Here is a 14,704-nt window from a genome sequence, read left to right on the forward strand (position 1 = left end):
AAACGGGTCATACACGGTAATACAAAAAGATAGAGAACGCTCGGTATGTCGCTGGATAACAGTGGCAATACTTCGCGGAAAACAAGTGAAAATAGACTGACTTATATACAGTAAGATAATAACAAACAGCTGAAAGCAATCTCAGAATTCCGGAGATGACGAGAGAGAGAAGGCGCGCTGATTGGTGGAGTCCGGACACGTGTCAGACACAGATGCATTCTGGGGGTTGGAGTCCTGAGGCAGACATTGTCCATTGACAGATACAGAGGAGTCCTGGTTTTGGACTACACAGTCAGTAATAGACGTGACACTTAAATTAAATTTTTATTGTTTTGTTTATGCCGTTCCTTGTGTTAGCTCACCTGATGAAATACTTGATTTTAATTTTATTTAATGAATTTAGTTTCTTCAGTCCCTTTAAGTTGTAAATGCTCGGCTGCATGGAAAATGAGGGTTACACTTTTTACAGAGTGAAAATAAAAGTTAAATGATTGATAGTAGTAGAAGTAGTAGTAGTAGTATAGTAGTAGTAGTATAGTAGTAGTAGTATACATTCTCTTGCTGTTTCAACTACAAATACAAATAACACATTTTGTCTGTATTTGTAAAAAAATTGAAACAACATTTTTGTAATTAAATACGATTTTTAAGTTAGAAAACTAGAAAAAAACAGAACCTAAAAAAAACACAACAAGTCGCTGCTCTAGACTCCTCTACTCTAGACAATAGCCTCTACTGCCTTATAGCCTGTCTGTATTATCTTAACACACACTCTCATCACACAGAGCGACAGCACGTATAGCGCTGCAGGCTGACGTAGGCCATCTGCCTTGGGTCCATTATCTGATCTCCATATCTCCAGCATTACACAACCATCTCTTTGAAGAGTCAGAAACAATTAAGATGGCTAATCCATCTGTGCAATATCGCTAATAAGGGAAAAATGGGGTAGAACAGTCAGAAATTGAAGCACAGAAGCCAAATTGAACTCTGTGGGACAGAAAGAGACTCGCAGGAGGGGGTGGGATTTATCATCTTATAGAGTCAAGCTCATCTCTGATCTGTGGAGCTTGTTCTGATGATGAGAATGTCATCCTCTTTTACTCAGAACTTCTGAACAATGAAACTAGAGAAAGAGTTTTACTATATCATGTACACTCATCTCCACAACACACACACACACACACACAAATGAATAAATGCATAGAGAACCAGAGGAGAATGTTCCAGACAGAATGTTTTGAATAACCCATGTATAGTAAAAACAATGATAATAGAGGTGGAATTGGTGTGAATAAGCCTAGAGAGCCCCCCCTATATTTTAAATGAATACTGAAGTCATACTGAGTATGAACGAATAGCCCTTTTATTTAATTTTGTTATATTTTTTTATTTCATAAATTTCATCCTATTATTTGTACTTATTACTTGTTTTATTATATTTACTTATTGCATCTATTTCTTCCTTTTATTTATTTTTTACTTATTATTATTATTTATTTTATTTCCATCATTTACTATTTTTTATTTTAGTCTTTTATTTCTGTAATTGTGTTTATATTTTATTATTCTACATATTTATCGCTTTGTTTTATTGCTCTACATTTTAGCCTGTCTGCTTATCCTTTTATTCTGAATCATTTTATTTTTTCTTAGTTAAATCTTACATTGTTTTTTTTTTTTTTTTTACTTATTTACTTTAACTTATTTTTCAATCCCTTTAATTTTGAGGATGCTCGGCTGCATTGAAAACGAGGGCTACCCTCAATGTATTTACCCATTGAAAATAAACGTTGATTGACTGAAGTATTAAACAAACCAAAATACTCTGTGAAGCTGCGTTTAGGTGACTCTTATCTGGGGTGCTGTTAACTTGCGTTTTTTGAGGTTGGTAACTCTGATGAACTTATCCTGTACAACAGAGGTAACTCTTGGTCTTCCTTTCCTGGGGTGGTCCTGATGAGAGCCAGTTTCATCCCAATGTTTCTGATGCTATTTGCGACTGCACTTTTAGGAGGATACTTTTAAAGTTCTTGACATTTGACAGATTGACAGACCTTCATTTCTTAAATTATATATTTTTTTTCTTTAGTTTGTTGAGTATTTATTGCCATAATATGGATTAGAACATTACTCAAATAGAGCTATTGACTGTATACCACCAACTCTTCCTCTTCACAACTTTACAACTGATGCTCTCAAACTGGTCAAATGGTCTAACAGCTGCTAACAGGTGACTCTACCTCATAAAGCTGATTGAGAAAATCCAGCCAAGATGTGAAAAGCTGTCATCTAAACAAGAGGTGTCTGCTTTAAAGAATCAAAAAAAAAAAAAAAAAAAAAAAAAAATATATATATATATATATATATATATTATAGTTTGGATGACTTTAGTATTACTCTACAATGCAGAAAGTTTCTCTCACTGACCAACCCTGGACTGTTTCTACTCTGGTATGCGCTCTCTCATTTGTTACTGTTTGTCCGTTTTGACCCCCTTTTTTGCCTGACTACCCCTTTGTCTTGCGTTTTTGTTAATAAATCTCTATTTTTACTACGTCTGCATGTGCCTGTATTCTGCACAGCCATGGCAAAAAAAACCCACTGAATTTAAGTCGTGTCCAAACTAGGGGTGGGCGATACGGCCCTAAAATTATATCACGATATTTCATGGTATTTTTGCGATAGCAATATTCTTGACGATATGACAAAACACTGAAAGAAGCATGTCTTATATAATAATGGTTCTTTAAGGACCCAGAAAAAGGCTTTTTTTCTGGTATCATCGCTCAAGCAAACCCATGTAGCATCTTTTCAGTCTTTTCAGAGTTGTATTTTTCTCAGAGCTGAATGCAGTTAATGCCCACACGTTTCAGTTTGTACGTGACGTTTTGTTCACAACTAGAGGAGCCAAGAAACGTGCTGGATGATTCTGCACTGTACTTTACTGGCAAACAGTCACAGATCAAAACCCAACAAACTTTCGCGGTGAGTTAACCCCGGTAAATCAATGCTGTGCAATCAGAGGCCAAATCAATACCGGAACACACACACACACCTTTCTCTGACAGTCCAAACAGCTTTAATATTGCTTTAGAGCAGCTCTCTAAAAGCCAATATTCCTCCTAGAGTTTTGGCAAGGCTCGAAGACTAGAGGGAAGACAACAAACAGACTAAAAAAAAAAAAAAAGCTGATGAATTGTAAAGGAAATCTTTAGAGAAGAGTCAAAGAAACCTGCACCTGACAGCAACTTCAGGGTTTAGTTTTTTCAGGGTTTAAAAAAGGTAATCCACCCTTCTTCCTCATCACCAACACCAACATCCCCTCCAGAACCACGAAAAGCCTTAAAAAAACAACTTATTTAAATTGTAGATACGATGTTCCTCACTGTATTGTTCCCTGCGCTGCTCACAAAAATAAAACAAGCAGCGCCTCACCTGGGGAGTTCTTCTAAAGTTCAACTTGGTCTACAGAACGAAACTGCCTTATGAATAAAAGCAGTATATATATATATATATATATATATATATATATATATACACACAAACACACACACACACACCTCGCTACACACACACACGCAGCTTCTGTACTCTGTATGCCTGGGAGTGCACAAAGTGAGGCTCTGTAGGCACCTGGTGGCTTTGAGGCTGACTGGACGACTTCGCTTTTTGAAGAACATCTCATTGAAACAACTCCCAAGCGACTGGTGTCAAAACTGTAACCATCTAGACACCTGCTGTTCTGGCAGTATATACCTCCCTCCATACACACACACACACACACACACACACAAACTGTCTCCATTAACTAGCGAGAGTATTGTATGTAGAGTTGGATGTTACCTAGCTCCAAGTCCTCAGGACTCCATATACTTACCTTATTTTCCCACTAAAGTCGCACTTAAAATCCATTCATTTTCCCTAAATCTGGTGCACCCTATGTATGAATTCCATCAGTCAGGTTGTAAGGAGCAGTAAAGCCACTTTGCTGAAGTACAGCTTTATACAGGAGTTTGAGTGAAGTTTCTCCAGCAGTATTAGCATACTAATACTAAACCATCTTGGTGATACAAAAGACTTTTGGGAAAATACTCTTTGGAAGGACAAGACAGAAGTTTAACTTTTTTGGAAGGTGTATGTCCTCTTACACCTAGCATTATACCTACAGTAAAACATGGTGGTGGTAGTGTGGTGGTCTGGGGCTGCTTTGCTGTGATAAATGAAAACATGAATTTCACTGTTTACCAAAAATCTTGAAGGAGAATGTCCGGTCGTCTGTTTCTGACTTCAAGCTGAAATGAACTTGGGTTCTGTGGCAGGACAATGACCCAAAACACACCAGCAAGTCCACCTCTGAATGGCTGAAGAAAAACAAAATGAAGACTGTGAGTGGCCTAGTCAAAGTCCTGACCTGAATCCTATTAAGATGCTGTGGCATGACCTTAAAAAAGGCAGTTAATGCTAAAAATCCCTCCAATGTGGTGGAATTGCAACAATTCTGTAAAGAAGAGTTGAGGAGAATTCCTCCACAGCGATGTGAAAGACTCATTGAAAGTTACCGAAAACAACCAGGTTTAGACCTTCATTTAAAGCTGATGTCTGTAAGTTTGGGGATTTAGGGCCCTCTCTGGTCAGAATGGGTAACTACACCGAGCATGCGGAAGAATCATTTTAAACTGGGCGGGTGTGATGCGGTCTCCTTTCACAGCAGATGAACCGATTCCAGGTTATGTTTATTCAGAGAGAGTGAATGTGTATGAGCGATGTGTATGATACAATATGGTATGATACGTTATGGTACGATATAATACGGTATGATATGTACGATACAATATTGTATGATATGTTATGGTATGAAACAATATGGTATGATGCGATATGGTACGATACGACACGGAATGATGCGATACAGTATGAAATGGTACAATACGATATGGTACGATACGATATGGTATGATACGATACATTATAGTACGATACGATATGTTACGATACGATATGGTACGATACGATATGGTATGATACGATACATCATAGTACGATACGATATGGTACGATACGATATGGTATGATACATCATAGTACGATACGATATGGTACGATATGATATGGTACGATACGATATGGTACGGTATGATATGGCACGATACGATATGGTACGGTATGATATGGTACGATACGATATGGTACGATACGATATGGTACGATACGATATGGTACGGTATGATACAATACATTATAGTATGATACGATATGGTACGATATGATATGGTACGATACGATATGGTACGGTATGATATGGTACGGTACGATACAATACATTATAGTATGATACGATATGGTATGGTATGATATGGTACGATACGATATGGTACGGTACGATACAATACATTATAGTATGATACGATATGGTACAACACGATACGATACGATATGGTACCAAACTATCAAAATGATATGATATACCTCAATATCGATATATTTTCCCAACTCTAATGTTAACTGTGACAGTACTGTAGTTATTAGAGTCGTGAACTGAAGTGTAGGCTTACATACAGGGCTAACGGGGTCAATCTAAAAATTAGAGTAAGTTAAAATAAGTCTTTTTTATTTCTCTCCAAACCTAAGCTGAAATTGGGAAGGCATTTGTAATGTGCATAAAATCTTCATATAAATGCCATCCCGTCGCTAAGCTAAGCTAGCCCCAAATGTGCTGGCTTTGCTCCATATGTGCTGATATATTGCTAAAACTCTCTGTAACTACATTTCAGGGGCTATAACTGCACCTAACTTGTCGCAGGCATTAATTCGTGTTTGAAAGTTCACTGAAAGTTCACACATCAAATGAATTTAGTCAAAAAGTTATCGACATAAAACAACCTTTTGTACATCAACAGAACTTTGTATGACTGGGCTGTGATGCTCCTTTTCCTCAAGGATTCAAGGAGATTTTATTGTCATTCGCATCACATGTGGTACATGAGGTGGAACGAAATTGTGATCTCACGATCCAGTTTACACCCAAAGAGCTGTTATTAAAATAGATATATAGATAAAATAAAAGAATACAATAAAAAGAGAACATACAAAATAGATAAAGATAAATACCCCCCAAAAATAAAAATAAATAGGGAGAGTAGACAGGTAGACAGGTTCTTCTATATATCTGTAATATATTTCAGATACTCATGAGCCTTTTATCATTATAAACACATGAGGACCTGTGAAAACGTCTGCAGAATGTCTCTTCAGAATTTACATTTGCTACCATATATACAGTATATCAGTGCTGATGGAGGTCCAACGTCTTCTGTATGGTCCTGAATAGAAAACTAAGCTGAAATCTGAAATATGTTGTTAATATCCATAAAATCTCCATATTCACGCCTTCCTCTTGCTAGGCTAAGCTAGCCCCAAACGTGTGAAAGCTGCCCAGCGTTGCTCCATATGTGCTGATGTATTGCCATAACTCTCTATAACTCCATCTAAGGGGCTCGAGCAAGGCTGCCATTCGTCTCCAGAGAATAGGGTTGTCAGCAGCTATACCACGCCATGAATAACTAATGCCATCAACTTCCTGTACACCTCCATATCAGTCCCCATAAAGCAACGCCGGCGGACGCTGCTCCACTTAGCCGTGAGTGATGCTGGTACTCGCCTGCCGGTTGGCCACCCACCCTCAGTGATTCATGTCATATGTTCTAGCTAGCGCCTCCGCTAACAGATGCTAGTGCTATATACGGCTGATGCTATTTATAAGCAAAGCCACAAGAGAAGGCGTGCTAAATGATCACGTTTTTTTAAAAACTGTTTTACTTTCGGAATCTTTGGTTTGTGAAAACCTAATTTTTCCAAGTTCTAGCATTCTAGTAAATCTAGTACAAATCAAATAGATAAGATATAAAAAAGCTCCAATAAAGTAGGGTTAGACATGTTAGATATGTTAGATAGGACCTGAAATCCATAAACGGCCATTAAACATGATCATTACGCCAATTAAAATCTTATGTTTGTATGTTTAATGACGTGTAAATACAATAATGCTCAACCAATCACTCTGAAAAACAATAATTTCTCACTGTATTAAATCTTTCCTGCTCAATACGTCATGACCAGTGCATGTTTTCATTTCTCCTGTGGTTATTGGCATTGCTTCTTCATTTTTTTGGTAGACAGGCTTTGTTTCTTTACATGGATAGAGTTTAGTCTTTGTCCAGTATGAATGCAGGGTTACAGTAGCCCAAATTAGGGCTGTACGATATTGCAAAACTTGTATGCTGCAATTTTTGGATCTGCTATATATTCAAAAACACAGTATGTGTATCAATAAATAAATTTATTTATTTATTTTTTACTATTTTATTTTTTATTATTTCTAAATTATCATTAAATGTGTTCAATCCCTTTGATGTTATAAAGACTCGGCAACATTGTAAATGAGGGTCACCTCAATGTTTCTTCCCAAGTGAAAATAAAGGTTGATTGATTGATTGATTGACTGAATAATTGGAGTAAAATAAATCTAGTAGATATTTTAATGTAAAATGAGAATAGTGAATTTTTCTTTGCTTTAAGCAGCAAAAAATTCTCTCTCTCTCTCTCTTTCTCCCACTTTCTCTTTCTTACTTGCTCTCTGTCTCTTATTCACTCCCTCTCTATCTCTCTCCGCCTTCTCTCTCTCTCTCTCTCTCTCTCTCTGTCTGTCACTCTGTCTCTCTCACTCACTTGCTCTCTCTCTCTGTCTCTCTTGCTCTCTCTCCCACTTTCTCTCTCGTACTCGCTCTCTGTCTCTTGTTCACTCCCTCTCTATCTCTCTCTCTCCTCCTTCCTCCCCGTCTCTCTCTCCCCCTTCAGTTTTTTCTTTCTCTCTCTCTGTCACTCGCTCACTCGCTCTATGTCTCTCTCTCTCTCTCTCTCTCTCTCTATGGAGCCTCTCATGTTAAGAGATGAGAATGAGATTACTCATGGCTGCTGTTAAATAAATACGAAGTATGTTTTTTTAGCTCAATTTAGAAAAGGTATCGAATTAAAAGTATCACATCGGCAACAATATAAAATTTTTAAGGTGATACCCAGTAGGGGTGTAACGGTAGGTGTATGCTTTAAGAACCGTCCGCTGGAACCAATGAAAGTAACACAGAACTAATGTTCACAGGAGTGTTGCACCCGGAGAGTATAGCTGTAGCACTGTTGTTACCAGCAACTCGCCACTAACCTAGCCTGTCCTGAGAAGTTTAGCTCTGAGCACATTTAGCTTAGTAGCTTAGCGACTGGAAAAAGTGCACTGGAGAGTGATAAAGACACACAGGAGCTCGAGGACCCGCCTGCTGCTTTTAAATCAACTGTGTGGGAATACTGTGGGCTCCCTGTGAACTACAGCAGAGCTGGAAAAAAGCGAGTGGTGGACCGAACCAGAGACTGTAAAAAAGATGGATGCTGTGTCGTTCCCATTCATTCAATGAAAATGGAGCCAAAATCTTCCACCATGTTGGCGATCCTGAAACCTGAGTCTGCGCAATAGAAACCAGAGGAGGGAGAAATACTGTGGAGAGACAGCCTACTCATTTAAATAAACCCGCCCCTGAGGGCTGCCTCAACAGAGCTATATACAGTCTATGGTCCCACCCATACAGTCATTGGTCCCACCCCGGCTAGGTGTAACCCAGCCCTCTTACAGTAACCACACCTTTTTTAAATAGAGCTGAAAAACGTTTTTAAAAAACGAATTCTGTGGGGATATAAAAATTTGACAATATAAGCCGAGGTTACACTAGCTGTTGCATTTAAATAAAGGAGGTAGAATTACAGTATATTGGAAAAAAACGTGATTGAAAGTTGTCTGTTTTGACATTAAAACCTATGGGAATGGGTGGGGTTACACAGCTTTCTGCAACCGAACAGCAGGGGGCGCCCGACCTGTGGTGGCTTAACTTTTGAGAGACGATGCTCTGTCCAGCTATATACAGTCTATGGACTGAACTATGACGGTGTGTTAGATGTATAAATTGAACATGCTAAATTAAGATGATAAAGAATTTTAAGCGGCAAAAAACAGAACTAATAAAAAATAACTTTTACCCAACTAATTGTCCCCACTGCTTTTAGCAGCCTCTAGATGTGAAATCAGACAGGTCCCAAGCCATTATTGAAGTATTTTCGAAGCACATTGCTGTAAGCTCAAGTACTGTAAACTTGTATAAATATACAGAGGATTGTAAAACAAAACACGCTTATAATGAAGTTTCATTGTTATTATGAAGTTAATAAAGGTTAGGCTATACAGAATGCTTAGATTTCTTATTTTTTTCCACCAACCGAACCGAAAATGCACCAAACTGTGGGGTTTATACCACGGTGTGAACCAAACCATGAATTTTCTGTACCGTTACACCCCTAATACCCACCAGCCTTACCCCTAATTGTTAACAGAATAAAGCCTATATTTATCTAATGCCATTAAATATCATCATATCGCCCACCTCCAGGGTGTGCAGCTTATAAACAGATAAAACCGTCCATCTAAACAGAAGAGTCAGTTCTCCACACAGCTGCTGCCGGTAGCTCTTCAGGGTTCGGAGTGACTCCTCATTCTGATTTACAGCGAATTGCTCCTGCTTTGATAGCCAAACGGAGCGTGCTAGCTGCCGTTAGCCGCCTCTGGCAGACAGATTTATGGGTGCTAGACCGGGGGCTTGCATCAGTTAGCAGAATATAAAAGTGCTGCTGACTCGTGTGGAAAGGAGATGACACACCGGCAACAACAAAAGCATACCAAACCCTTCCAATCAATAGAGATCAATGTGCTGCTTAATAAGCGCTGCTTTAATGACGGAAACACAGATTCATCCTGTCACGTTTTCACACCGCATTCCGCTCGGGACCGGAGCCAAAGCGCTCGCTGGCGGAGGAATCAGCTACCGTCCAATTCCTTCTGATCATCACCAACACAACGAGGAGCAGCGCTTCTGAAAGGGCACTAAAGTTCTTCTCCAAGAAAGAAAGATCAAAACAAAAGGGGCTGGCGTGAGTCCAACCCTGTCTGTAGTCAGCAAAATAAAAGAGAGAGGCAATTTCAGACAGCCTTCTTTTGTTGTGTAGGCTGCTTTTCTGGGTACATTCCCGCAGCAAACTCCATCTGAAGGCCAGCGCTGGAATCTATTATGCATTAAGCACTACAAGCGTAAGGGACTCTGGAATCTCAAATGGAATATGGGATACCAAAAACGTGAGGGACTAAAAAAATAATAAATAATAAATAAATAAATCTGCCATGCGTGAACATCCTCTATTTTTTTTGTTGTTGTAATTTTTAGATGAATAAAGGTGCAGCTATAAAAATTAGTCAAAGGTTAAAAGAGATATACAGTTTTTACCAGTTATTCATTCATTCATTTATTAGCTCCTCAGCTAAACTTCATGATTCAAGTAAATTGTACACTTAAAAATACTCTGATGATGAATATGATTAATTAAGATTAATCACTGAACATGACAGTACTATAAAAAAAAACAATTCAAACCATGAGGAAAAAAACAAAAAATTAAATAAAAAACAAAAACAGAAAAAAATAAATAAATAAATAAAAAATTGCAAAAAATAAAACGGACACTAGGGATGGGCGATATGGCTCTAAAATAATATCACGATATTTCAGGGTATTTTTGCGATGATGATATTCTTGGCAATATAGGAAAACTAAAATAATTAATTCATTTCAGGAATATAGTATAATACTATAGCAGTATAATCATAATGTGGCAAAATAAATAATATAGCATAAAATAATATAATGCATCAAATAATATTGCAGAATATTTAGTGCATGCATATAAACTGCAAACTAAAACAATTATACAATAAATACACCTAAAGCTTCACAGTAAATAATAGACTACTTTTAAGACAGAACATCCCTATTATCACGATATGGATTTTTAATATCATGATATTTCTGTGTCACGATATATTGTATACGATATAATATTGCCCACCCCTAACGGACACTATTAAACACATTTACACAAACACACGTGATTTAATAGGACAATGTATATTTATGTCTGTTAAATTGATGCAGCAGTGTAAATACAGTATTAGACCTTCAGTTCAGCTTACAAACCTCAAAACGACTCAAAAGGCATTCCTTCGCTTTTACTTCACCCAATTAAAAAAAGTGGCCATGCACTAGAAGAGCCCTCAGCATGACTCACAAGCACCAGCAGGTTTCACAGCTGCAAGAACTCAATCGTGGCTGGAAATTCCTTTGATATGCAGATACTGGTATCTACTGTCCATTTGTAGTGAGGGTAGAGTGAGATATCCTAGGGGTAGAGTTACTGAATCATACGCTATGTTTAGACTGCCAGGCTAGATCTGATTTTTGACACATTTAGATTATTTTTCATACAGTGGACAACCAGAAACCACATGAAATAATAGCTTTTTTTGCTAATCAGATTCAAGCCCTTTTGTGTCATTCACTACGTGTCAAACAATGTCCTCCTCAAATCCAGTGTGACAGAAGTGCAGGGTACCAAGAAGATACATTTATGATGTCCGGACATCTAATCTGATCCCCTTTTACCCAAATAACAGCGAAACAAATCAGATTTTCCAGCAGTCTGAACATACAGTGGCCTTACAGAGCTATACGTAGATCACACTGCAGATCCTGCAGAACTATAGCACAGCAGTGTGCACAGTAACAGCACACTGGAAAATGTGACATTCCACTGTGATAATGATCAGGGATGGGTCGTGTCACCCTGACCAGGAAAGCAAGTAATGAGCTCAGAATCGCTCACACACACAGGTAGCAGAAAGAAAATCCAATAGAAAAAGAGCCTTTTCTATCTAATTATCTGTCTGTCTGTCTCTCTCTCCATAAATCCATCTGTCTGTGTGACTGTATATCCATCTGTATACCAGGGTTTTTTTTTACAGCAAGCACTATTTGGTTTGGTTAAAACTGACTCAGGTTCGTCTGTACCTTTAATGCAGTTCAAATGAGCAAATGTGAAAACAGCAATCGGGTTCAGATCGGGTTAGGATCAAAACAACCGGACCGAGACCAGTTAGAGGATGTGGTCTCATCCCAAACGAATTCTGGAGCGGTTCTCTTGTGGTGAAAACGTGATCCGGTCTCGATCTGACCCAGCTATCAAATATACTCATCATTTTTAATCACGCTAAACTGCTGATAAGGTGCTGTTTAATCTGATATAACAGCCCGATAATGCTAATTACCACAGCTGTGAACAAACGCTGTCTCTGCTGCTCCATGCTGTTTACACACGCGGTCTGTACTGCATTCACTACACGCATCCACTAACTATATAAAAATCTAAAAATATTTCAATTTCAGGAATTATAATATATTATCTATTATAAATTATTTGAGTAATATTGTATGAATTAAGTATTTGTAATTAAGTAAGTTTACTAAAAGAAAGGATTGGCTGAAGTTCAGTTCACTTATTTACTCTGTGTAACATTTAAGTTGAAGTTACTTACATTTATCTGAAATTAAATTTACTTAAAAAAGCAAATGCAGAAAGTTGCGAAACTAGTTTTTAACTAAATTTTACTCATATTTTTTTTCAGTGTGTCTATCTTTCTGTCTGTCTACCTATCTAACCATGAGCTTGTTAGCCTATCTGCCTATCCATCTGTACATGTATCTCTCTCTCTCTCTGTTTCCACCTGCTTGATGTTTGATCTGTTGAGAATATCAGCAGAAGCTCATATGGAGAAACGTAACTCACCCCTGCAGCTCTTTGACTGACATGGAGATTTTAAGGTTGTGTCCCAAAACGTAAAGTGCGGTCAGGATATCTGCCCACTGCACCATCTCCCCCAGCGGCCCACCCTTCAGCACCTTCGGACTGAACACGTCTCCGGACTCCTCCGTCAGGAAGCCAACGTGGACCAGGATCTGCAGAGCAAACAGACAAGAGATTCAGAACACAAGATCATAAACACACTACAGGAGATATTGATTAGTAGAAAACTGTATCAAAAGCTGAGATACGCGGGAGATGTGTGCAGCATGTTACACTGAGCTACAGATGATTCTAGAATAAGAGAAAAACTCATAGAACCTCCTCATGTACTGTGCTGGAGAGATAGTATGTAGCATATATATCATTAATAATATACACTGACTGGTAACTTCTATTGTATCCCATGACTTTTGCCTTTTGACTATTGGGTCTCCTACACGGGCAATCCTAGATCCTAGAGATGCAGCATGTCAAAGTCATTGCATTCAACCGCATTCACAAGATAACACCTCACAACTTTAACAGATGTGTGCATTCCCAGGCTGTCACCTGAGGTAACACTCGAGGTAACATGATGTAACAATGTGCATACTGCTATCCCATGACTTTTGCCAAGTCAGTGTAATCAATCAGTAATAAAACACTTATGTTAGGCAAACTGTAATGGATGTGTTTAAAAGTTTGGAGAATAAAATGCTTAGTTAGGATTCTGCCACTCCCATAAGGCTCTTGCACATTTGTAAATTATGGAAAATAGTTTTTTAAAAATTACTTAATAATATTTTTAGTGTTTTTTGCGATAAAAACATTGTGTTTTGATGATAAACACATTGTAAGTCCTGTGATAACATTGTGACAAATTGTGACAAACTCAACGGACTATGCAGACTATAATCAGATGACAAAACAAGACTGGAGGCAGAGCGAGGTAGAGCACATTAGAGTTAGATAAACGTCCTCAGTGAACACACACACACACACCAAACTAGGGCTGCAACTAACTATTATTTTGATAATAAATTAATCTGATGAATCGGCTGTACCCCTATTATCGCCCAGTTTCGCTTTTTTTTTGTTTTCCTTTTTTTTTGCCATTTGCCTTAAAGAAATTCAAAGGACCTCAGCTCCTGCCTAAGACAAACACTTAAACTTTTTTCTCACAAAAAAAAAAAATCGCATCATAAAATTTTGTTTTAGTACTGCTAACAACCGCTAACAATTTTGCATTTCTGTATCGCGACAACTTTTTTTTCTCGTTTTTAATCTAAAAAAAGGGTGTTGCCAAGTTTTCCTAATGTAATCAGAGTATGGTTACCCACCCAGGACAAATGCAATATCATTGTACACCACTGGGAGAAACGCCATACAATACAAATAAGCCCAGTGATTTGAAAATACACATTAATACACTCATGATTAGACACCAATACCATGTTAAGAGTTCTTATTATTAAAATAAAAGCATGGGTACTGTATATATACATTTGAACAGTAAATATAGGATATTTTAATCAGTAAGGTGGCCGGTAATAGGAGACCTCTTTAATTCAACAGGCCTGGCTGCTGGGGGGGGGGCACCTAAAATTATTCTTTTATCATGATTACTTTCTATTGTTAGACTTTGTTTCATGTATATATTGCGCTAGATGTGTGGTGGTTGGGTGGAAAGGGATAGTAATGGGTAAGGTAATCTGGATGTAGTGGGTTAGATGTGGGAGGGGTGGGATGGATGTGGGTGGGGTGGGATTTAAAAGAGATAGGAAAACATTGTAAGTTTTTTTTGTGTTACACTCTGTTACATCTGTTATCTACAAAACTTTCAAAACAAAAAAACTCTAATTTTCTAAAAAAAAAAAAAAAAAAAAAGAAAGATTTCTCAATTTTATCAATTTAAGTCAATTTAATTGATTACATTTCA

The 14,704-nt window shown here is 37.8% G+C and overlaps 1 protein-coding gene across 1 annotated transcript in view; it reads right to left on the bottom strand.

Moving 5' to 3' along the window:
- Window positions 1-14,704, bottom strand: part of LOC103031728 (alpha-1,6-mannosylglycoprotein 6-beta-N-acetylglucosaminyltransferase B) — a 240,802-nt gene that overhangs the window by 90,975 nt on the left and 135,123 nt on the right. The window contains exon 8 of the mRNA XM_022664078.2: window positions 12,769-12,938. Within this exon, the coding sequence (XP_022519799.2) occupies window positions 12,769-12,938 (170 nt within the window). The remainder of the gene's footprint in view (window positions 1-12,768; window positions 12,939-14,704) is intronic.

Source organism: Astyanax mexicanus, chromosome 5 (assembly GCF_023375975.1).
Source record: "Astyanax mexicanus isolate ESR-SI-001 chromosome 5, AstMex3_surface, whole genome shotgun sequence".
In the NCBI taxonomy this organism is placed as follows: Eukaryota; Metazoa; Chordata; class Actinopteri; order Characiformes; family Acestrorhamphidae; genus Astyanax; species Astyanax mexicanus.